Source organism: Diabrotica undecimpunctata, chromosome 1 (assembly GCF_040954645.1).
Source record: "Diabrotica undecimpunctata isolate CICGRU chromosome 1, icDiaUnde3, whole genome shotgun sequence".
Taxonomy (NCBI): Eukaryota; Metazoa; Arthropoda; class Insecta; order Coleoptera; family Chrysomelidae; genus Diabrotica; species Diabrotica undecimpunctata.
In genome coordinates, this window is record NC_092803.1 from 106,539,547 (window position 1) to 106,564,327 (window position 24,781).

General features: G+C 30.6%; 1 protein-coding gene across 1 annotated transcript; it reads right to left on the minus strand.

The window, feature by feature from the left end:
• Nucleotides 1–1,454: 1,454 nt before the first annotated feature.
• LOC140451942 (Y-box factor homolog) lies at nucleotides 1,455–24,781 on the minus strand. Its single transcript, XM_072545929.1, has 6 exons — nucleotides 24,579–24,781; nucleotides 14,438–14,535; nucleotides 10,253–10,525; nucleotides 9,288–9,665; nucleotides 3,694–3,726; nucleotides 1,455–2,303 (listed from the first exon to the last, which is right to left on the minus strand). Exons 1-6 carry the CDS (start codon nucleotides 24,649–24,651, stop codon nucleotides 2,259–2,261), a joined length of 900 nt encoding a protein of 299 aa, XP_072402030.1. The 5' UTR covers nucleotides 24,652–24,781; the 3' UTR covers nucleotides 1,455–2,258.

The following is a 24,781-nucleotide window of genomic DNA, read 5'->3' on the forward strand; positions in this document are numbered from 1 at the left end:
ACAATGGGTGATTGTAAAGTTATTTTTGTTTTTTAGTTATTGCAAAAATAGATTCGTCATTTTTTGAAAATTCTTAAAAACCACTCTAAAAATACACAAAAAATTTAATTTCGCGTGATAATAGGGCCAATACTACATGTATTCAGTTATAAAAATTTTTAAAACTTTCACTTAACAGTTATTGCAAAATTGAAATTGTTTATTCCAGAAAGCTTCTATCTACAACGTTATTATGTGTAATCTATTAGATTTACATAAATTCGGAAAGCACCAAATTGAAGATAAAGGCTTATTTTATCAAATTAAATCATTTAATTATTAAAAAAATTATGTTAAATATGTTTATAAAAGTACTGTGATTTTAAGCTTATAAACATTTAAAATAACTCGACTCATCAACATATAGGAAATTTAATTTTTTTTATTCAACATTTTCAGTCAGCATTTTTACATGAATTTGAAAAAACAGAGTTTTCTTTATTTCTCGATTTTAGTATTTTAAAACTTTATAATAAAATTTATTTTTATTATTTTATTCTAGTGCAGAGTTATTATGAAATCGTTTTCACGAAGGGATTTATGTCTAGACAAATTGGCATGACGTGGATACAATTATAAATCCAGATGCCAGTACATCGTCGTCTGCTTTTCGTCAGTGCATTTCCAAATTATATTCTTGTCTTGTCTTTTTCTATTTGGAGTACCTCGTTGCAGAGATTATAAAAATTCAATTAGTTAATTTGTGAATAGTTTATTGAACTGAGTAATTTAAAATAAATATTGATTTTGCAAAATTTTACTTTTCTCTTATTACTAGTAGTAGAAAAGGTTATGAGATGATAAGTAACTTAACTATTTATGTATTAAAGTTGTAAATATCTTTTAAAAATTAATTTTTTATTTGAAATTTAACTCTACACGTATTAATTTTTCTTGAATTATGCTGATTATTTTTACAATTACTTTTCTTGACTAAAAAATATTACAAGTATACTTTACACAAATTAATTGTTATACTTTGTATAATTTTATAAATAAAAATATACAAAGTTATGTTATAACTTATACATTAAAAATAGCTTTGAAACTCTCATTTTTGCGTTACTTTTCCATTTATAATTTATTGGTCTCCAACTATAGTATTTAAAATCAAATAGCGATCTTAAATTGTTTATATATTGTTTATTAGTAATAAAAGACGTTCAATCTTTTGTATATTTTGTTATCACCAAATTTATTAAAAGCAGTTGTTAGATACCCGTATCAACGAATGTCACGGGAAAATTCGTTCTCTGGCCTAATATGGTTTCAATCTAAATCTTTCAACCCCAATTACCAATTGTTATTATCTAGAAAGATGTACGTTTAAAATTCATCAATGGATTTACTCTTCTAGAATTTTTTGTCTGTAGCATTTTTCTGTATTTAAATTAATCTTAAATAAAACAAAAATATCGAGAACAGTCTTTATTTTCCACTTATATTGAACAAAATAGCGAAAAAATAATAAATAAAAAGAACTCCCAATTACTGTATATTTGTAGTTATCTAAAAACACTACAGTAATGCAATAAAGAAAAAACACCAATACTTACATGACTAGCACCCAAAGATTTTGACATGAGATTACTGTTTACGAGAAAATCATGTTACCCATAAATGTAAGTCGAAAATAAACTGTCCTGTGTTTACACTTTTACGGATTTTTTTTGTATTTTTTAAACTTTTTTGGTTCTTTTCCGTTTGCTCACAAGATGGAAAAGACTTTTCAAAGTTAGATGTTGCAATCATATTTTTTTGGTACGACACTCGTCAATGTTGACAAGACAAGGTGTCGAATTTTTAAATGATTTTTTTTTTACTTTATTGTTATGAAGGAAAAATTTTGCAGCATGACATAAGGTCTCAAGACATTTCATGCACGTTACATAAAAAAATACAAAAAGCAGTTTGTCGCCATTTTCAAACGAGTTGCAATTTGCTTATCTACAATTTACAAATCTCTGTATAAAAACATCAATGGGAATATAAAAAGTATCAAAAATGTTTTCGAAACCCCAGTTGAAAATTGTGGCGCCAAACCGTAGCAAATTCTTTTTGCAGGTATTTTTTTCTTACAGATGAATTGACAAAAATTATTAGTGGTACAAACATTCGCCATGAAATGCCTTTTGTCTGCTTTTACTTTTACAAACTCACGCGCTAACGTTGTTAAATATTTTATGATTATAGAGTGATGGACTTGAGCGCGATTACGCTTAAGCACTGCTCTCTGTAGTTGTGTTCTGCACTGGTTGACTTTCCTGAAATAAGATAACATTTGTTAGTAAAATTATATAAATTATAATATTTTGTGATAATATGAATAAGCAGACTTGTAACAACAATAATTAAATGTTTCCCTGCTGTGCAATTCTATTAATATTTTCTCAGCAATAAATATTGTAAACTACTATTGTAAACTAAAATTTCACGCATATATAGTATGCATAAAGTTCACTCCGACACCTACTTGTATACAAGTGTGGTTTGACAACCATAACGATTTTGGTAGTAAGTGAACTGATGATTAAGTGAAAGAATGAATAACAACAATACTGATGTGGGGCGAGAAGTATGGCACCTGCGACTCATAATGCAAGGAAAGATAGGTGACAGAAGAAGCATCGGAAGAAGACGAATTTCATGGCTCAAGTACCTGAGAGAATGGTTTGGATGCAGCTCAAAACAACTATTTAGAGCTACTGCCTCAAAAATTAAAATAGCTATGATGATTGCCAACCTCCGTAGCGGAGAGGCACCTGAAGAACAACAATACTGTATTATTGGTATCAAAGTCAGCCATTTGCCCCACACTCACTTATGACAAGCATACTTAGCTCATATATCTAGAGTATCAAAACTATTAAGCTTTGCGGGACTTTTTCTCTCTCTTTCTCAGATCTCTATTTCTATCTAACCATCAGATTGCATCCAACTGAGCCTAGCTTGTTTTAGGCTAACTATCTTATCGGCTTCTTCACATATATATTGTATCTGATATTGAGAATATTTTGTTCCATTGTCTTATAACAATCGAGTGTATATTTTTATAATTACTATTTATACTAAACATTACATTTACCTAAGTCAGTTTAGTCTAAATAAACAAATAAAAGCATATAAAAATTAACAACATATCAATCATTAAAATTAGTGTACCTAGTATACCGACTTCCTTTTCTCTAAAGAATATTAACACAATTCATATTCAATTCATTGAACTAGATTGTAAAAAGTGAGTTTAAAACACAAAAAAAATTATTTTATGCTTACAATATCTTACAACTCTTCATTATCCACAATAATATATACCCCTTATGTATGCAAACTGTTTTATTTATCATTTAATCTTCAAAAGGATTATGAACAAAACTCTCAACATAAACACTCTTTGGCTTACTTTGGTTGTGCCTTTCTTATCAGGAGATTAACAATCACGTAAGTAACTATCTAGATATGGATGCTAAGAAGATGCTAAGTAATACATTCACTGAAATGGCAAACAAAAGACAAATATGTTTTTTAATTTAAGACTAAAGTGTAAAGCAGTTTAGGTATGTAGGGTGCTTTGGGCACATAATCTCAAGGATTTTTGAATTTGAAGTCTTATAGATTCAACACAAGATATAAATAATAGAAATAGATACTTACTTCGGTCTTATCAGATACAGCTTTTTCGGGAACCTAGAAATAAACAGTTTGTGTGAGATTATTGTGCTAAATATTTTAGAAACTGAATTGTATACATTTTTGTTTCGCAAATATTTAAAAAGTATTCCTTGTGTACCAATTTGAAAGGAAACAAATGATAGTGACAAAAATATGTTTTACAGAAATTATTATGAAAATAATTATTTTTCTTATTGTGGCTTAGTTATAATATAGATATTTTCTTTTATAGTATGAAATATTATTTTTATTGCACTTCTAATAAAAATTATCCATTACCGAACATTTTTCTTTAAAACTTTGACTGCACACTTTTTAAAGTGGCGTTGACGATTATTTTTTTCGTGTATTTTTGAATATATATTATATTTGACGATAGAATCAATTAAAACATAACAATTGGGAATTTATTAGCATTAGGTTTATGTAATGGATGTAAAATGGTAATTTTTTTATGACACAATGTGTTTCTCTCATAGGGGTAATAGAAATTAAGTTAATTTTGTCTCAGTCAACTCCTCCCATATGCTTATTATAAAGAACTTTTGTAGCAGATTTGTTATTCATTTGTTGCCTTCTAATATTTGTTTAGGTTGTTTCCATATTTGTTATATGTATGTACAAAATGTCCCTTTTGTCTTCCACTTTCCTACCGTTGTTACCACAGTTTAGGCAGCAGTTGTTTGGCGCTTTTTTATATTTTTGTGCAATTACCGTGTAAGATTATTTTATCGTTTGACATTGAGAGGGCCAGTGCAACATGAATTTGGTGTGGTTAAATAGTGAGCGAAGTCATAAGAATTATAAAAAAATTGTTACTGTAAACACTATGTCCACAATCTAGATATTTTTCCAATAAATCCTGAACCACTTTACTCATCTTTCCCTCCAATATTGTCCACTGCTCCAGTATACACTAAAGTTTTTAAAATTAAGCAGTTTGGTTCGTTCTACACATACAGTTGAGCTCCATATTTATGCCTTTTGTTTTTGATATATTGGCGAAAAATCAGCCACCAACGCCATAGTACCATTGATTTGTTCAAATTTTTCTGCGATAATGGCCAACATCTTTCTGAATGGTCAACATCTAAAAAATTAATGCTCATTTTAATTTTGACCACTCACTCTGTAGAACTTTGTATTTGTAAAATGTAGACATCTCATGGTTAAAAGAAACTATGCACAACTCATTGGCTCATCAAAGCATTTTATATTAAGCATATAATGACTTTTCTTATTATCTCGTATCCCATTGGACTTTATTGTTCGAATCTGCAAGTATTAGTGGTATGAAAGTAAACATCTCTTCAAAGGTAACAGGTTTCCAGCGTGTAACTCTCCATTTGAATGGGTATTTCATCACTTGTACCCTGTAACATTTTTTTTGTGCCAAAATACCATAAATATCAACTAACTATTACTTTCTCCATCAGCTCTATGCTCTCCCGAATCAGATTCTTCCCAATCGCAATCCAGATCACTTATAATCTGAATAATCATCATCACAACACTTTCCAATATGTTTAACAGTTCAACTTAAGAGTTACTTTTTGGCTTGGATGAGACTGTCACATCTATGAATAGTTCAAAAATAAAGAAACAAACTAAAATGGCAAACAGTTTTTTGTAGATTTTGTTCTAAATAACACCAACTTAATCACAAATACATATCTCTACTGCTCATTAAATGCATACTGTTGTAAAGCGGCTTATGGCTGGCAGTTGAGCCAAGCTCATCGACTAAGACACGATGAGACTCATGAACACTGTGGGCAGTCAAAGTGTCAAACAATATTACACGTAACAAGCCAAGCATAATTAAAAATGTTATTGCATTGCAACTAACATGAAGGAAGAATGAAATTCTATAATCAGAAAGAACTTTATCAATTCACTTAGAAGTATTTAGCTTTGATTTAAATTTTGCAAAACAGCAAAAGCTGATTGTTTGACTTTCCTGTTTACTACAAAACTTTTTTTGTATTTTAAATAAAATTCAAGGTTAAATAAAATTGAAAGATGGTTTAAGAAAAAAAATATATCCCATAATAACTATGCAAAATCACAATAGCTTTGTCACACCAAATTATTGAAATTAATCAGATTTGTAACAAGGTTACTATCAAACTCCATTCATAGAATCCAGAGATCCTCATGGTGTTAGCGAATCCTTGTATTTATTTTGCACAGCCGAACGCTTCAGTGTAAGGTATTTAACACAGCCGCTGCCTTGGATGTGCAGTTTGTTGTTATAACATATATAATACAGATAAAGTAATCAAAAGCAGTTAAAGCTTTAATATTGAATTATTATCTAATGCAGTGAGAAACATATGCTTGTAAAAACTGGTAATTAAAAGAAAAACATGCTATTTTGTTTAAAAGAGGAATAAAAAATTACCATAAAAAGATAGAATGGGATATTAACAGTGATCAGAGTTTAAAATAGGTCTGATGTTTAAAATATGACTAAACTGAAGCTAATAATTAGCTTAATATGATAATTATTATCATACCTTCAAAATATTCTTACTGGAAAATAAATTCTATACATTCCACATACATATTACATGTGTTACATAAATTTAATTACCACTACTCAACATTAAGTTAGAACTTTCGAGTATGAAGCTAAGTGACTGACTGAACAAATATGAAAAGCGTAAATGTACTTTGTAATATTACACAAATAATAGTTATTTTCATACAGAAAACATAATTTTGTTATCAGTCAAAAAAATTCGTTTACGAGTAACAAAAAATATTTTATGCAAAAATTCTATAAACAAGAAAATTATTTGTTTAATATTTCTATGGCATACCGATAGTCTTAAACCTTGTTTTCGTTGTCTCATTAACCTTCCGTCTACCAGGCGGCCCATTGGATCCAGTTACAATATTTAATGTTATATTTTTCACTTAAAATATGCCAGTATTTTAAGATACCTTAAAATATTTCGACCAGTTCTTTCGACCAATTTTTATTACTTGTACGAATTCATAAAAAAATGTAATTTAAAAAGAATCGAGGGTTTTGAACTCTAGTTATACGCACAGTATTAAAAATATCATGGACTGATATAATTACAAATAAAGAACTACTGGAGAGAGTTGGTAATGAAACAGAACTAATCACCACTATACAAACAAGACTACTGGAATAATTAGGCCATGTAATGAGGGGACCTAAATATAAAATTTTGAGACTAATAATACAGGGAAAGCTTCAAGAAAGATCTATTGGCTAAGGCAGAATTCTTGGTTGAAGAATCTACGTGATTGGTGTCAATGCAGATCGATTGACTTGTTTAGAGCAACAAATTCAAAAATAAAAATAGCCATTATGATTACCAACCTCTGTAGGGAGTCCGCATTCTAAGAAAGCCACTGACTCGAGAGGAATTAACAGTGATAATTTAAGAAAATAAGCTCACATAGAATATGCCATCAGTGATGATAGACAGGGAAGCAACAGATGAGTTTGAAATCGATCACATTGATATAGGCGGTGAAGAAACATACACAGACTTAGATCATGTTGATGATGTTATTCAAGGGGACTAATCAAGTAAAAGTTCAGCAAATTTTATATTGAAAAACAATGAATACATGTGGAATGCCAATGAAGTTATTAGACCAAAAGGAAGACATGCTCAACACAATATTTTGAGAGAAAAAGCAGGACCCACAAGATTTGCAAATCGTAAAGGGTATTCTATATTATCATCATTTTAAATCTACTTTCGAGAGCCACTTTTGAAAATTATAAAATGGACAAATGCAGAAGGTAATAGAAAATATAATGAAAAATGGAAACCAGTAGACTTGACAGAAATAAAAAATTATTGGATTTTTGTTACTAATTGGGGTTTATAAAACAAAAATAAATATTAGAAGTGGAGCTTAAACAATGGAAGAAACATTTTCAATGATATAAGTTGTAACAAATTTGCAAGAATACTATACTATTGAATTTGATAATCTTCTCGAAATACGTAAGAACAGGTCATTAGATAAATTAGGCCATATAAGGAAATGCTTTGAATTGTGGAATTCATATTATTAGAATTTATATTAAAAGATGCTTATGTTCCTAACAGGTCTATGACAGTTGATGAGTTGATAAACAACTTATTGCATTTTAAGGAAAATATCCTTTTAGGCAATATATTTCAAACAAACCAGGTAAATATGAAATCAAATTTTGCGCTATCTGCGTTAACATCTTATGTATGAAAATTAAGATGTTTACGCAGGAAAAAAAACTAGAGAACCGCACGAAGAAAACACGTTGTCAAGAGATTAACAAAAGATACAAGAAATTTTGGTCTACATGCAATTCTTGTTGGGTCAATTTGAAAAAGTTAAGGTTTCACTACCAACTGTTTTTATGAATCATAAGAATCGTGATATGTACTCTACTTTATTCAGTTTTCAAGAAAGGCAACCATAGTTTCTTGGTACTTGGTACTTGTAATGTAACAATTGTCTAAAAAAAACAATTGTTACATTACAAGTACCATGCATAACAATGAAACTATTTAGGCTATAACAAAATAAAAGGATGTGTAGATACTATTGGTAAAATGGTAGGAACATGCAGCCTAAAACTCATGACCCTCTGGTGGCCTAAAATTGTTTTTTACATGATCTTAGTTTATCTGATCTGACATGATATAGTTATCTTTGAATTCTCAATGTGACAAGAACTTATAAAAAGGAGAAATTTTATTACTAAACTTCGAAACTTCAGAAAGGAATCTGTTGGTTATATAAAGAGAAATGTAATCACTGCTTCAACCAGCCCTTTATCAATTCTAGCTGAAATATTTGAGCCACCAAAAAAAAAGCAAAGTTTAATATTTTCCCATAAAAAAAGGATTGAAAAACAAAATCAAACTGTGTAAAGTGCGATATATTATTTTTGGGGAACATTCTTTTTTTTATTCCTACTTCATGTGCAAAGTAATAATTGTTTGAAATAAACCTTTAATTTTCTCAATGTTCAATAGAATATAAATATTCTATTATTATAGTTAATTATTTGATACATAATAATTGTTTTTAGAAATATATTTTATTTTGTATCAAATGGCTTATATAAATTTATTTGGCACACAAATTAGTTTATTCATTCATTCATTCAAACCAATCCAATGGACCCGAATGGTAAGAATAAACCTTTAATTTTCTCAATGTTCAATAGAATATAAATATTCTATTATTATAGTTAATTATTTGATACATAATAGTTGTTTTTAGAAATATATTTTATTTTGTATCAAATGGCTTATATAAATTTATTTGGCACACAAATTAGTTTATTCATTCATTCATTCAAACCAATCCAATGGACCCGAATGGTAAGTAATACATGTATTTTCTCGGTAGATAAAAGCTTAACAAAAATAATATACTCTGTTTGAAAATTATTAATAGGGCAGTTTTTATGACCCAGCTCATTTACATTTTATGTTTGTTTGAAATTTGTTGTAGTTGCCACTTTTATAAATTCTTGTACAAAACTCAGACAAAAGGTATCAATATTTATAATTTTTCTGCTTTGAACTGACCTTGGTATTTGGTTGGTTCCCTCCTGCAGACTCCGACTGAGAGTTACCGGCTCTTGGACGGGCTGGGCCACGTCTGCGGTAGCGTGGTCCACGAGGTCCACGTGGTCCACCTTCTTGACCGTTTAGCTCTCCAGCCTGGCCCTGGCTGTCCTGGGAACGTGGTCTTGCGCCGCCGCGACCTCCACGGTAATTACGACGGAAAAAGCCACGTGGGGGTCGACGACCACGGGGAGCATCTCCATTTTGTTCTAATTCTCCTGGCGGTCCGCGATAGGGTCCCCTGTAATATGAATATCCTCCACGTCCTCGTCTTGGAGCATACCGACGTGGGGGTCCTTGGCCACCTGGGCCGCCTTCGCCGCCTGATTGTACTCCATCCTATTTTCAATTTAAAAAATTTAATATCTCGCATGTGTACTTTGTATAATACTATAAACGTTAACATATGATCAAATGCAAAATGCCCAAAAAGAAGTTGACGGCATTAAAACTGCCAAAGCTCGGAAGAAATATTAATTTCTGTATACGAACATAGCAGATAAATAGAATTTGAATTAAGTTTAAACTTAATATTAAAATAAAATGTGCTGTCGAAGAAAATGTATTGAAAAACAGTTTAATAGCGAAGACTAAGCGATGCTAAACTTTCAATGAATTTTCGTGTAGAATAATTTCTGCAAATGTCTCAACAAGTAAATAAACAAAAGAAATAAATACAACAAACGATGAGAGTAAAAAAAATGACAATATATATTTTTGTATCAAGGTTACTATCAAACTCCATTCATAGAATCGTAAAGATTCTCATGGTGTTAGCGAATCCTCGTATTTATTTTGCACAGCCGAACGCTTCAGTTGTAAAATATTTAACACTGCCGCTGCCTTGGATGTGCTATCCAATAAGTGAAATAAAAAACCAAAAGTAAATAGAAAATTAAGGTAAGAAGAACAATATAAATATATACCTTTAATTCGCCTTCACTTTGGCTTTCTCTTGGCGGTCCGCCGCCTCGGCTACCGCCACGACGTCCACCACGTCTTCCTCTCGGGTAATACCACTGGCGGAATCCTCGTCTTCGGTCGGCGGCATAAGGCGAACCTCTTACTGGGTCACCGTTAGGGCCGGTTACATTGGCCGCCTCGTTACCCTTTTCACCTACGACTACGCTAAATTCTACGACTTCACCGTCGCCCACTGATCGGACGGCTTTCTTCGGGTTATTCTTTATTATGGCTGACTAAAATGAATAAAATTTAATAAAAAATCATAAAGAATAGGGATTTAGTTTCATCATTTTTATTTATTACACAAGGGGCCGCGGTGATGTAAAAAATTTTAATAGACATATATTGGAAAATGAGATACTTCCTTATCCCATTTTACTTTTTAATATGTAATATTAACTATCCACAATTATTGTAGGATTAAAACTACTTTATTGGGCATTCTACTTCCGACAAGTTTTGAAGAATTTAACAAATTTTATTTAATTTTTCAAAAATAATTTAATTCTGAACGTCTATAAAAATGTTTCAATCCTTCAACTTGGATTAATTCATAGTCAATTTTGAAAACGCACTGCAAAGTTTCAGAAAAAGGTAGCCAAATGATAAATAGACGCTAACAGACATGTATATTAAAATAAGTAGAAACAATTTTTTGTTTAATTGTAATTAAAAAAGAGGGATACAATATACCTTCTAATGTAGATGACCTACCTATAATAAAATGTTCAGCGATGAGGATTTTTTGATGAATGGGTATGTCAACAAAATTGTCTAATTTGGGTCAGATAGCTGACATTGAAAGTACAGACATCTGAAGAAATTCCTGTTATGGAAAGACTTTGAGAAGAATGTGTACCCTCCCTGCTTAACCACTTAATACATTATCGGGTGACACGAAGCGGCTTGTCGGTAAATTCAAACGGGACTTGCCTGTATTCAAACGTTTTATGGCCGTGTCTGACCCATTCATGACGAATTTATTATTTATTTTTTTTTAATAATTGTTTTAATTAAATAGCTTAAAAATTATAAGAAAAAGCACGTAAATAAAATTGTCTGATGATAAATGTCTGACGACTCGAACATGTCGGAAAAACTACAGTGACGAAATTCATAGATAACCAGCTAATTTTTCAGGGTATTTTCATTAACAGTAGCAAAAACAATTTTTCATATTGTCTGTGTCTGACAGAACTGGTTTTCCGATTTTCCTGTCTGGCGGGTGAAATGTTTCGGGAATATTAGAGGAAAAACTTCCCAGAACCAAAAAAAGTCGCAGAGGGAAACCGTGTCGGACTCAACCTAACGAAGCGATCCTGAAGCGAACTTTGGAGGGGGTATCTATCATAAACTTTTTTTCTGGCGGGCGCTTTAACTATAATAAATTGGAAGCTAAAACGTTAAATGAAAATAAAAGGGGATTCTTAAAATCCTAAACAAAAAGTAAGATTATGAACTAGTCACAGATGACAATATATAATAAATTAATAACACAAACAATGATTAATAATTAAAACGGGCTTTGTTTATAGCGTTTAAGTAACACTTTCTTTAAATATCTGATAAATTATTTATGAAAATTTGATAAGAACACAATGCGAAAAAAGTCCACAGAAAAAAGTCCACGTGCTGAAGCCTGATTTATTTTTAGTTTCTTGGCATTCTTATCTAAACGACCTTTACAAATGGAATGTTATTAGTCAACAGCAAAATTAAATAAATAAAATCAAATTAAAACAGTTTGATACTTATGGTAAAATTGTTCTCCACTAACCAACTAGTAATACTTTATTTATTTTAAAATATTACACAAGCAGTTGATTCTTGGAGGTATTGTGATGTAGCACATTTATGACTCAGTCATCTCTTAGAAATACAGAGATGGATCTAAGGAATGTGCAATTATTCATTACTATTTTAAAACTTTCTCCCCTTAAAAAAAAAAGAATATTTATTTAGTAACTTGTCAGTGGTCAAATGGTATTATAGATCTGATGATAATTTGTTGTTGACTTATATTTAAGGAAGGGGTGGGGAAATGCAAATTTCAGTAGCTTCTAATCTTAGTGTTTTTCTATAATCAACTACTAAACTACCGTTAAAATTTAAGATAATGTTATCCTTTTTTATTGAGATACATACTTGTCATTAACATTAAACGAAAGGATGAAGAAAGTAAACAAGTACGGGCAGCAAACTAGTACTAAACTTGCAAAGTTGTAGTATCAATATGTTTCTACCATATGTAGCGAAATACTAGAAATGTGCTAAATCTGTATTGAGACAAATGGGCACTGTTTTTTCCCTAATAGAATTTTTAATAATATTGTATATATAGGACAGCTTAGCTTGAAGTATTCTATAGAAGGGACTCAAAAATAACAGATGTGGTTGAGTCCCATGGCTGACCTACTGAGTTAGTACCCATGCTAATGATTTTATTTTAACTACACTTGTTAAATTTTCAATCTCTCATTGAACTCCTATTAGTCTCGGAGCCAGTGGGGGGTTGCATATGCACTTTTATGTCGTCTCGATACCTTGACGTTTTTTTATGGTTTTTTGTTGCATAGATTCGATTTTTCGAGGGCACCAGGCTGAAAACCCGTCAGATAATTTGTTATTAACAATTTAATTGTTTAAATGATTGTACCTCCTACACTATTAAAGATATTTAATTTACCAAAATGAAGACTGTTCCTTTTGAAAAAAAGAACAAAATGGCTTTTGGTAAACTTTGATACAATTGTTAGAACCGGAGTTATAACAAATTCTGTGAAAAACAATTGCAAAATAGGCATTCTATCGGGCTTTTCAAAGTTTAACTCAGCTTTCGTACGTGCGATTAACTTTCAAAACCCCCTCATATTAAAGATAATTAGTTATTAGTAGTAAATGTTATAACAATTAAACAATAAAAATTTCACTAAAAAGTTGCGAATTAATTTGGTTATAGAGATTTAAACAAAATTAAGCCATTAACTTTGAAAATATGGCGAATGGAAGTTATAGAATAACTCAAAACAAACATGGTAAGCTTTGGTAAATGTATCTATGTTCATTTTTGACCAAGATTGCCAAATTTCCAAATAATTAGGTATATAATAAACTAGCCATGGAACCAACATAACATTAGAACAAAAGAAACAACAGTCAATTATGAGAAACAACTGAGATTATACATTAACTAAATTCATAAAAAAGTTACAATATTTATTAGAAATTATATTTGCTATACTTTCAGTTGGTAAGAGTTAGCAAGTAGATAGTAAGTTTTTATTTATTTCAAAGTTAATAATAAATAAGCTTCATAACAAACACCATTCTGCTGATTAATGTTATCTTTATTTATTTGACCTAATATTTGAAATGATAGGCAAAATTAAAATTTTTGGTTTGTAATTAAATATTCATTAAGTAACAAAATGATATAAAGCTTAACTGATAACTTCTACAAACAAAAATTATCAAATACAAAAACGGAAAGGATATAATTTGTTACACCACACAGCTGGATCCAAATTTATGTAATGATGATAATGTTACAGTAAATTTATAAGTTTAAAATGCCATTTTGCTCAACAAAGGGTGATTGAAGTGACCCTCTATTGGAAATCCGATACCATCGCAGCTGCTAGTCTTACTTTATTAACTGTTCTAAAAAATCCCTTGATCTACAACTACACCCAACATCCACACAAAATAATGATTGTAATTCCTTAGTTGAAAGTAGAAACAATCAATAATCAATTATACTTACGATAAGAAACATGAGCTCAAACAAATGAATGCACCTACTCAAACACGGCAGTGTATAATACCATATGTATACTTCACTTATGAGAAAAATAATGATTCCAAACCAAATAAAATAACTAAATCAATACTGAAAAAAGAAAAAAGTAGGAACTAAATAACTGAAAGAAAAGTACATAAAATAAGGATGGCTAAAGATTAGGAAATATGGAAGTGTATCTATACAAAAATATATCATTTTACATGAAAAGTGAAGTGAAATTAATACCTGAACAGCTTGATTCAAAGAAAATATTCAAAAGTTTGGTGTACAAGTATAGCAAAAGAAACATTTTCCACGTATGCGCAACACTAAAATAAATAAAAGTAAATAAAATGGAACTTACTTGGTGCACAAAAACGTCTTCTTTGGTATCATTTCTGTTGATAAATCCATAACCGCTTTTGACGTTAAACCATTTTACTGTGCCAGTTACCTTAGTTGCTAAAGAAAAATATAATATTATGATAAGTCAATGCTGAGTGGTTTTAAAATGCAGACTAATATTTTATTTCAAGCATGTCCGTGTTAAAATAAATTTCAGGTATGATAGATACATTGCAGCAGACAAGACTGGAACTCTGCATAACTCAAAATTTAGCTTACAATAGCAAAACAATAGAAATATTTTCATACTATAGAATATTGTCATGTCCTGTTATTGTTTTAACATGGAAGCAAATTTAATTATAAGATACATACTTATAATCAATATTGTATAAATTAGTGACTCGCTTCTCTCATAGTAGCATTACCGAAATTAATTTATTTAATTAGTGTCTTGGACAAAAATAAAAGGCACAGATAACCTGGATAAACATTTTGTAAATCCGATGTGTGACAAACTGAAATATTCTGAAAATATACTGCGTGTCATTAAAAAGAGGCCATCACATAGAACTTTATAAGAATGTTTCATTGATTTTAAGTTTATGCAATTTATTCTATTGTAACTAAACTCTCACAATGCAGAAACACTTTACATCGCCGCTGGGTGCAGACAGGTCAGTTAGGGGAAATAAGTTCACAGAATTGATATCAGTTTTACAACTTCGGTAAATGCACGTGTTGCTTGTATGTTGTTTTTCTTGGAATATGTTCTGTTTTTCAAAAATCTTTCATTAGTGTACAGTTATTCGAAGAGTGAACTTATGCAATTTTAAATTTAAAACAATGGATAAGAGATTTTTGCTAGACCTGTTCAAATTGTTACTTTGATTGATAATGAATGAGTCAAATAGAAGTGGCCAGACAGCATGGAGTCAGTCGTTGTATGGTCCAAAAAACATACCAACGATTCGTAGAGACTGGATCTCACTAACGACGGCCAAGACCTGGCGCGAGAAGAATTAAGACGGCCAGAGAAGACCGTTCTTTAAAATGCACTTCTTTGCAAAATCGGTACTTTGCGGCTAGAGATCCAAAACCGTTTTCAAAATGCTCGCAGGTGGACATTCAGCACTTCTACAGTGTGAAGAAGGTTAAGAGAATGTGGTCTAGGCTCGCTGCCCAGCAACAGGACCTTTGTTAACAGCAGCACATCGACAAAGCCGACTTGAGTTTGCTAGATTGGAAAAATGTTTTCTTTAGTGACGAATCCAAAATGGTACTTTATGGCTCAGACAGTCGCATGGAAACGTACAGAAGACGTGGGGTACGATATGTTGCTTGTGCCGGACGAGCACATGTTGCTTTTTGATGAGGCTCTGTAATGTTTTGGACAGGCATTGAATGCTCACTGATACATTACCGAAATTATAAACGAGAATGCAATGCCTTTTGCTGGGTTTGTAGCCGAAAACTTTATTTTCACGCAAGACATGTATCCAGGATGGTAACGTAATACCTGGAAACCGTCAGTGTGCCAAAATGAATTGGCCGTCTCAAAGCCCAGATTTGAACCCGATTGAGCATCTATGAGATTAACTCAAAGGAAGAGTAAGAAACGGAATACCTGCTCCAATAAATTGTGAACAGCTTCGGTTGGCGTTGAATGAGGAGGGTAATTCAAAATAGAGGTGGTAATAAAGAATATTAAAAATTGCAATAAAGTCGTGATATATATAAAGTTTATAAAGAAAACAGAAATTGCTATTTTTTTTAATTTTCCATTAAAATCATCATTTTTGGGAGAAGTTTTTTTTTTAAATTTGTTATTTAAAAAATGGTTGCATGCTGATTTAGAACTTAAACACTACACAAACATCTAATGACAATCAATTTCTTGGAGGGTTCGTAAGAGTTAAAACATGTCAAAATTTTTAGGCTTCTTTTTAATGACGTGTCGTACGGCCGTAGCGTCCTCCATGTTGTTTGAAGTTTCTTGACGCTCTACGGCCGCCGCTGTCACTATCACTATCTTTTCTATTTTAAAAGCCGTATCTTGCTGGCAGGGAACGTTCTTAGTCAATACGCCGGTTCTTGTGCTTCTATGAATTATCTTCAAAGTTGACGAACTCTTTTTTTGTTCGACGTCTTCGACGAAAATAGGTTACTTGTTTAATAATAAAACTCAAAGTAGTAGAGGTAGTGGCACCAAGCCAACAAGGCTCTAGCAGGGCTAGTAGTGTATGACGACTAGATCCCGATCGGAAGATGTGCTGCTCTTTTATACACTTTGTGTTTGAGAATTCGCAGCAATCTTACCCCGGGAGGCCAATGACAAAGCAGTTAATAAAAAGCTTTGTGATTGGCTGGCCAAAGTGACAATCTGTGTCGTGATTGACTTTGGCGACAGACGCGCAGTGTATATTATCAATTATACTTTAAAAAGGCAATGAAAAGCTTTCTTGAATGAATGTCTAAATGGATAAATAAATTTGTAATTAACGGTGCTAATCTCAATCCTTTACTATAGTGACTGGGCTCGACTCAACATAGCTAATTACTAACTCAATTTTTAGAATAATTAAACCTAGTTGAGAAGTCCATCATATGGATGATATTCATTGTTTTAATATCAGATGATTTTTCTTTAATTAATTTTTTCTAGACCCCTCTTCTTGTTGTCACAAACAAATTATCTAAAAATGTGACTGGTATCCAAGCTAGACATCATGACATCATGTCATTTATGTCCCTTCCATTACATCCTAACATTCTTCAGTAAGATCCCATCAATGTTTGCAATTTTTTTGTCATTTTTATTGTCAAAATTTTAGAAAAATATGTGACTATTATATGACCACCTCCACAGCACATAAGACTATCATTGATTGTAATTTGTAGGAACCAATTTGATAAGAAATTTGAGTTTTCAATTTTCTATTTTCAATTTTAATAATTTCCAATATTAAATATTTTAAACATCTACCTTTATTATCTTAAAACGTTGATACAACAAATATTAATTTAAACTAAAAGCATGAAGGCTCTTAAAATTTGTAACATGTTGCAATGTTATTTTGGCCACACTCAGTATACCAGCTAATTTACAATCACTCTCACAGACAATTAGATCTAAAAATAAGCTATGACACTACAAGAGTTAAATGAACCTTTATATATCTAAACCACATACACAAAAGTTGTAAACAAATGTATGAAATTGTGTAGGCTGAAAATTTTAAAAATGAGTTTTTTGCTGTATTATTTATAGTAAATGGGCGAGTTTAATGGAATCAGACCAGGATTCTTGGCCATTTTGACATTGAGAACAATGAACTCTTGAATAAAAAATAGCAAGATGAGACATTCACTTTTGAGACTGGCTTAAGAAGACTATCTATTGATGAATGTAAAAAGTGTAATACTATTTGCATCAAAATATCACCTGCTGAATAAGTGATGGTAAAAATGTTATTAGAAAAATTAAATTCTAAATGTTGAAATCAGTAAACTTTTACAAACTCACGCATTTTGTAACTTAAGTCTTTTTAAAGCCTGAAAATATTTAATTATAGAGATAAGTTCTTTTTAGTTAGAAAACGTAGACTGACTACCCATTGTTGTATTTCATTTAAAAAAATACAATTTACTTAGTCACTCGGTCTATTCACCTCCCAATTTTGTCGGACTGAACCTCACATGAAATTTGGTAAATTGGTGGGAAATTGCTCAAATAAGAAAAGTTATATGACGCCGATATGAGAGGCATGGTGCAGTGTTTTACAAGGCTTGCGGAAGCAGCAAGTGAATTAGGACTTGTGGTAAACGAGGAAAAAACCAAATATATGTTGGTTTCTAAAAACCCTCGAAATATCCAATAAAAAATTCAAATTAACAACCATACCTTTGAGCAAGTCAAAGAATTTACATATCTTGGATCGCTAGTAAACACAACAAACACGACAAGCGACGAAATAAAAAGATGCATAGCAATAGCAAACAGAACTGTTCACGGCCTCCAGAGACATTTAAAAAATAAAAATATAAAATGTGCACTAAAGCTTAATATATACAGGACCTTAATAAGACCAGTTTTGATATATGGGGCTGAAACGTGGATCTTATCTCAAAATGATAAAAGACTTCTTGGTATTTTTGAGAGAAAAATTCTTATAAAGATTTTTGGGGCCGTAAATGAAAATGGGCTATGGCGTCGAAGATACAACTTTGAACTGTATCAGTTATACACCGATCCAGATATTGTGAAATTCGTTAAAGAGCAGAGACTTAGATGGGCTGGACACATTGCTAGGATGTCAGATCACGAATACATGAAGAGATTAACATTTTCAAAACCAGAGGGCAAGAAGCAGAGGACGACCAAGAATGAGATGGATTGATGATGTGGAAGAAGACCTACAGATTCTAGGGGTTAGAAGATGGAGGGAAGTTGCCAGGAATCGACAGGAGTGGCGACTTCTTTGTGAGCAGGCCAAGATCCACAACAGATTGTCGAGCCACTTATGATGATGATGATATGACGCCGATATGTGCTTCATAGTGGTGGTTGCCACCCCTTCCAGGGAGTGGACATTCTTTCACTATAACAATAATTACGGGAATCAATAGGGAATTAAATTTTGACAACTTTTGTTCCATAAGAGTTTTTTCAAGAAGTCAATACTGTGCTATTTATGGTTGAAAACAGCGAATTTTCTTTGAAAAACGTCACGTGTTTAATGGTTTTTCATGAATAACTCAAAGACGACTACAACATAGTATATAAAAAGTATGTAAAACAAAAATGAATCTTATAAACAAAATAATGAGATTAATTTTTTACAAGATATTCTAGATACAACCCAAAGTGAGATAGGGTCGATGAAAGGAGACATATTTTGCAAATATTTGGATCAATGTATTAAATGTTAAATTGTAACAAAAGGGTTGATTTTTCGGGGGTAATGATATAAAAAAAAATTCTAGTCCATGAAAAGATTTTTAAAATGAGCACATATTTTAAGGAAAAAAAGGGCAGTATAACCTAATATCCACCAGAATCAAAATTAATTGTTTTCCTTCTATATTACATTTTTATTCAGTGTTCTTCATTAGATTCAGGAGTTTGACTTGTTTAAAATGCATTATTATTGAAAAAAGTTATATTAAATTGTATTGTCTATTTTGAAAATTTCTAAAAAACTGTTCTTTTTGTGAAAATACCTTAAAAACTATATATACATAAAAATGATACAGTATAAAAATGTAGTTCTTTTTAAATAAATAGTGCTTTTAGTTTGAAGCACTTTTCAAGTGCTTCAAACCTTAATTTTTCAAAATTGAAGGGTAGCTTGGCTTTTTAATGAAGCTAGCCTTGTAGCTGTTGAAAACCTTTCAAATGTCTATGTATATATATTATATCAAAGCTTGGAAATTAACTGACTTAAAGAAAAACCAATGATAAACTCCATTCGCTTGGCTCGGACAAATTTTGACAGATTCATTGTCGGAAACCTACAACACAACAATTCCTACTTCTCAGTATTAATAGCTCAAGTATCCTGCTATTACAGACTTCTTTCTTTAAAAAAAAGAAGAATTATTCTAAATAGTCGAAGTGTATACTAAACCCATCAAATTTTGGGTAGTATATATTTAAAAAATATATATTTAGTTGTTATAATTTAACATAACTATTTATTATATGGTGCAGATAAATAAATATTGATTGTCGGTAATTTGCAAAGTTCTATTTTATTTACTATTTAGTTTGTTTACTATTAATATTGGCTATGAGTACGGGTGCTTGGTTGTATAGTAATTTCCAGCCACTTTTAGTCTGTCAAAAAGTAACTAACTTCGCAAAAAAATAATTACTAAATTCACTAGACAGTTCGGACTGGGATTAGCGAACCGAGTTTATTTTTGGAAGATAAAAGAAGAAGTAATAGAGCATGAAAAATATACATATTTTGTTTGGAGCTCTCACATATCTAAAATATGCATAATAGTTTTGTAGATAAATATCTCGACACCAACAAATAATATTGAGTGCATTGCACTGTTATTAGCATGGGGGTAGTTTTAAGGGTTAGAAAAGTTGCCACCAAAAAAATAATGTTTCGTTAAGCAAGGAACAAATTTTTATTGATTTAGATACCTAAGTTTAGAATTTTAATGTATACAAAACTATTTTTAGCGTTGTAGTTGTCTCGATTTTTAGTTTTCTAAATGGAAAATTAAAACATTTTAAACTATAAATAGGCCATAAGTATTTTTTTTATATAAAGGGATGCTTTCTAGGGGTTAAAATTTGAAACAAATGAAACATCGTTTCACAAGCAACGAATTAATTGTTATTGATTTTATTTATAGTTAAGCATTTTACACATCATAAAAAATTATTTTTTACATTATTTACGGCATAAGCGGTGGATTCTGAGGGTTGAAATTTCGTATTAAAGTATTGAATATGCTATTTTGCTTAATTAGATTTTAATGTATAAAATGCTTAAATATGTGTTCCTATTTTTTCTGCTTAGGGGAAGTTTTAACTCCTTAAAAACAAAAAGCACACTTTGCCCATATATAACTTTTGCAAAGGAGGGTAAGACAAGCATTAAATCCAAATTTTCAGCTAAATCCAAGCAGTCACACAGAATTGTGAGGTAAGCTCCTATTTTCTGTACAAGTTACTGGACTATATTTTTATTTACATAAAACATCTGGAAAGCAAACAATGCAACTAGAAAAACAAGAAATGGGATAGCCCATGAAATAATATGTTACATAACAATTTAAAATTAGCAATTAGAAGGATCTTATAATTTGTAGACAAAAACAAAATAAATCAATGCTATTGGAATTTCACAATAGTAGTAGACTAACTAGAATCTCCATTATCGAAACTCCAGGGACCCAAACAAATTCAGTTAAAAAATGTTTTTTTGAAAATTTGAAATGTAATTTGAAAAGGAAATGAGTGTATTAGAGAAAGTAAAACAGAACTATGTGTAGGTAGACACCTAAAATATAACTTATTACATATTTTTACTGAGAATTAACCACAATTTTAGTTTAAAATAAGTTTTTGGCATTTCAACTTCTGAAATTGTTTTTTGAAAACGATTTCCTAAGTTGAAATTAAACTTACCAAAATAAACTTACCTTAAACTAAAATTGTAGTTCAGTAAAAACAGTAAAATGTATTAAGATAGCACAAGAAAATAACTTCATACAATACTTATAACTTTTGATAAATGATATAATCTCATAAATTTGGTAACTAAAGATTTCATTTTGTTAAATGGTTGCTGTCATAATAGAGATCAGTTCTTTTTAGTAAGTTTGTAGTTTTGTTTTTATTAGAATGATCCTGAACATAAAGAAACAAATTTTAAGTCCTTACCAGGTGTATATCATTAAAAAGTGCATACAGGTGTTTATATAACAATTATAAAGAATCAATTCAGATGAATTCCTACTTGTTACATGAAGAAAACACAAAATTCCTACTTGTTACATGAAGAAAACACAAAGTCAAAGAACACATAGAAATACAGTACAATCTTCATTATCTGATTTAAGGGAACCCAAAGAAATTCAGTTAAAAAATGTAATTTGAAATGTGAAGTTTGAAAAAAAAATAAATGGCTGTAATTAAGTAAAAAATGAGACTTTAAAACTATGAGAGAATGTCTGGGATGTGGTATTGGTTAGTTTTGGTAAGAAGCATACTTTTCATTTAGCACTCTAAATTTATGCCAGTTAATTACGTGTTGTGGATTAATAAATACAGGAAGTTTAAAGATGCTGTATATAGTACCCTTGTTAACTTAAATAAAGGGGTTGGAAGCATTACAGAATACTTTTTCAATATGTATTAATTTATCAAAATTTATATAATAGTTTATATAGATTTATTAACAAAACTAAAAAAATCCAAATAGCTGTAAAAGAAAACTTTGTATTGTACAGCTGTGGTCATTTAAATGTACAGTTTACGTCAAAGTACCAGTGGCAGACATGAACAGAATAGGTTGATTAAAATTAAAAAACCAAAATAACATAAATCAACTTTACAAAATGTAACAAAATGGAAATTATAGAAAGAAGTTTTTGCTGTTGTTTGGCAATTGCTCTTGTTTGTTGCATGTGATTCAAATGAATTCTAGGCATTTTGGACATTTTTAATAGCTTTTTATTTTATTTTTCAATACACGCGAAATTTTTAACAAGCACTTTGACATTTAGCAAATCTATACAATACTGCGATTTTACAGTATTACAATGTAAAAGTTAGGGTGTAAACTATTCAGTGACTGTTTCTGTACAACCTAAGAATTTTGTGTTTTAATTTTAAACAAAACCCAAACAGTATTTATCAGTATTTGCAATGCTAATAGTTGATAAATACATTTCCATAGGCTACATTAACAATTTACTTCATAATGTAGCTTATGAAGCTATCACATCTAGCAAACTAACAGTGTTCCAAATTTTTTCTGTTAATTACGCTGTAACAACAGATAACTTGATTTGAAAAATGAATTAATGTAAATGACATAATAGGCAGCAAAAAACACATTTTTTCAAAAATTTGGGTGTATAGTAAACCCTCATTATAACAGATGACTGCAACTCACAAAAAAAGGTGTGATCTTCATTGCAAAGCAACTATATAAAATGAATATTCTTTATAAAATCTTATTGAACATAAAGAACTGTTTTCAAAATTTAGTATTAGAATTTTACATCCACAATATTTCCTGAAGATGTCAAAAAAAAACCTAAAACTTGTTGGAAGTTGGAAAAACCTGTATAATAAAGTAGTAGCTACAGAAGTAGAAAACTATTATGTACATGGACATAAACATGATACTCAATATAAAGGATGTGAGGAATCAGGCATCTGGTAACCAGGAGTGATCCTGGTTAGCATATTTTCTTAGGTGCCAGTCTAGTTAAATAAGTAGAATCTTAAGAGGCAAGGAAAAAAGGTAGAATACACTGCTAAACAAAAAATTACATTGAGCAAACTCAAAAACCATTTAAATTTTGTCATTCAATATTATAGAATAATCAGCAAATCGTAGTACAGTATGTGTAGAATAAAATAGAGGTAAAGTTGAAAATTAAAAATGAATATTTATTTTAGAGGCAGTCTAGGAGTGATACTGAGTGATAGCAAAATGAGAAAAATTCTCACAGATCAACAGGTCTACTGATTGGTTAAAGAGGTAATTTAATTAATATTAACACTTGTTTGTCAAGCTAATTAAAGCCATAATAACTTCCAAACTAATAAGTTCATAAATCTTGTTTTGATTGCTAATTAAAACAAAAAATATTTAAAAACGAATATCAATTGAAAACAAATTTCAAAAAAACTAGAAGGGACTCATTACATGAATACTAATTGCATCAAATTTTCCATATTATTCCGATCCGGCGCGAAACATTAGGAAATTTATTTATAATAAAAACCCAATATTTATGGTTTCGATAACCTTGACTGTAAATGTGAAGAGGACTCTGATAAAAAACAGATATGTAAAAACACATACATAGAAGTTCCAATGAAACAGGTTAAGTATAATTTATATGATTCAATGAAGGACTTTTTCAAAGGCCCATTTTAAAAAACTGCGCTGTTTTGAAAAATATATAATTTAAATGAAACTAACAATACTGATTTAACACTGATACAAAAACTTTTAATTAATTAATTAATATATAAATACAGTAAGTACCTACATAGCTCACCCACCACAGGTAATTGAAATATCCAAAAATTGTTTTAACCAATATAAATTAAAGGAAATGTTTTATCAATAAAAAAATGGAAGTTTACTTAAGAAAATCAACCTCATTTGTGAAAGAAAACGTTTCTAAATAAAAATTAATCATATATTATCTAAAGGAAGCAGAGTCAATAACCGGCAACATATCAATATACAACTGAATATGATTTTCAAAAGTTATTTAAGTCATTCCGAATGACATTTTAAACAAAATTAAGTTAAATTCTTGCACTTTTACAGTAAGATATTGTGAAAATGATGAAAATTAGTTTTCCGACCATGTGCTCATCGAGTACAAACATGGATGCCGGACACGCCGAATGAAAAATTCTGAAAAGTATTTTTAAACTTTCTTACCAAGTACTTCCTTCTGTTTTGGGACTGCCTTAGGTTGTTCTGGCGCTGTTTGTTGTTGCTCCGCTTCAGCCATGATGTTCGGGCCGGTGGAAGATGTTATCCGCTACCTCACCTTAGATGTTACTTCCTTCCTTTCGAATTCAGTTGTTCAAAGATCTTGTGTGATTTTCAATTTGTTTATGTTTAAATAACCTCGGTTTCCA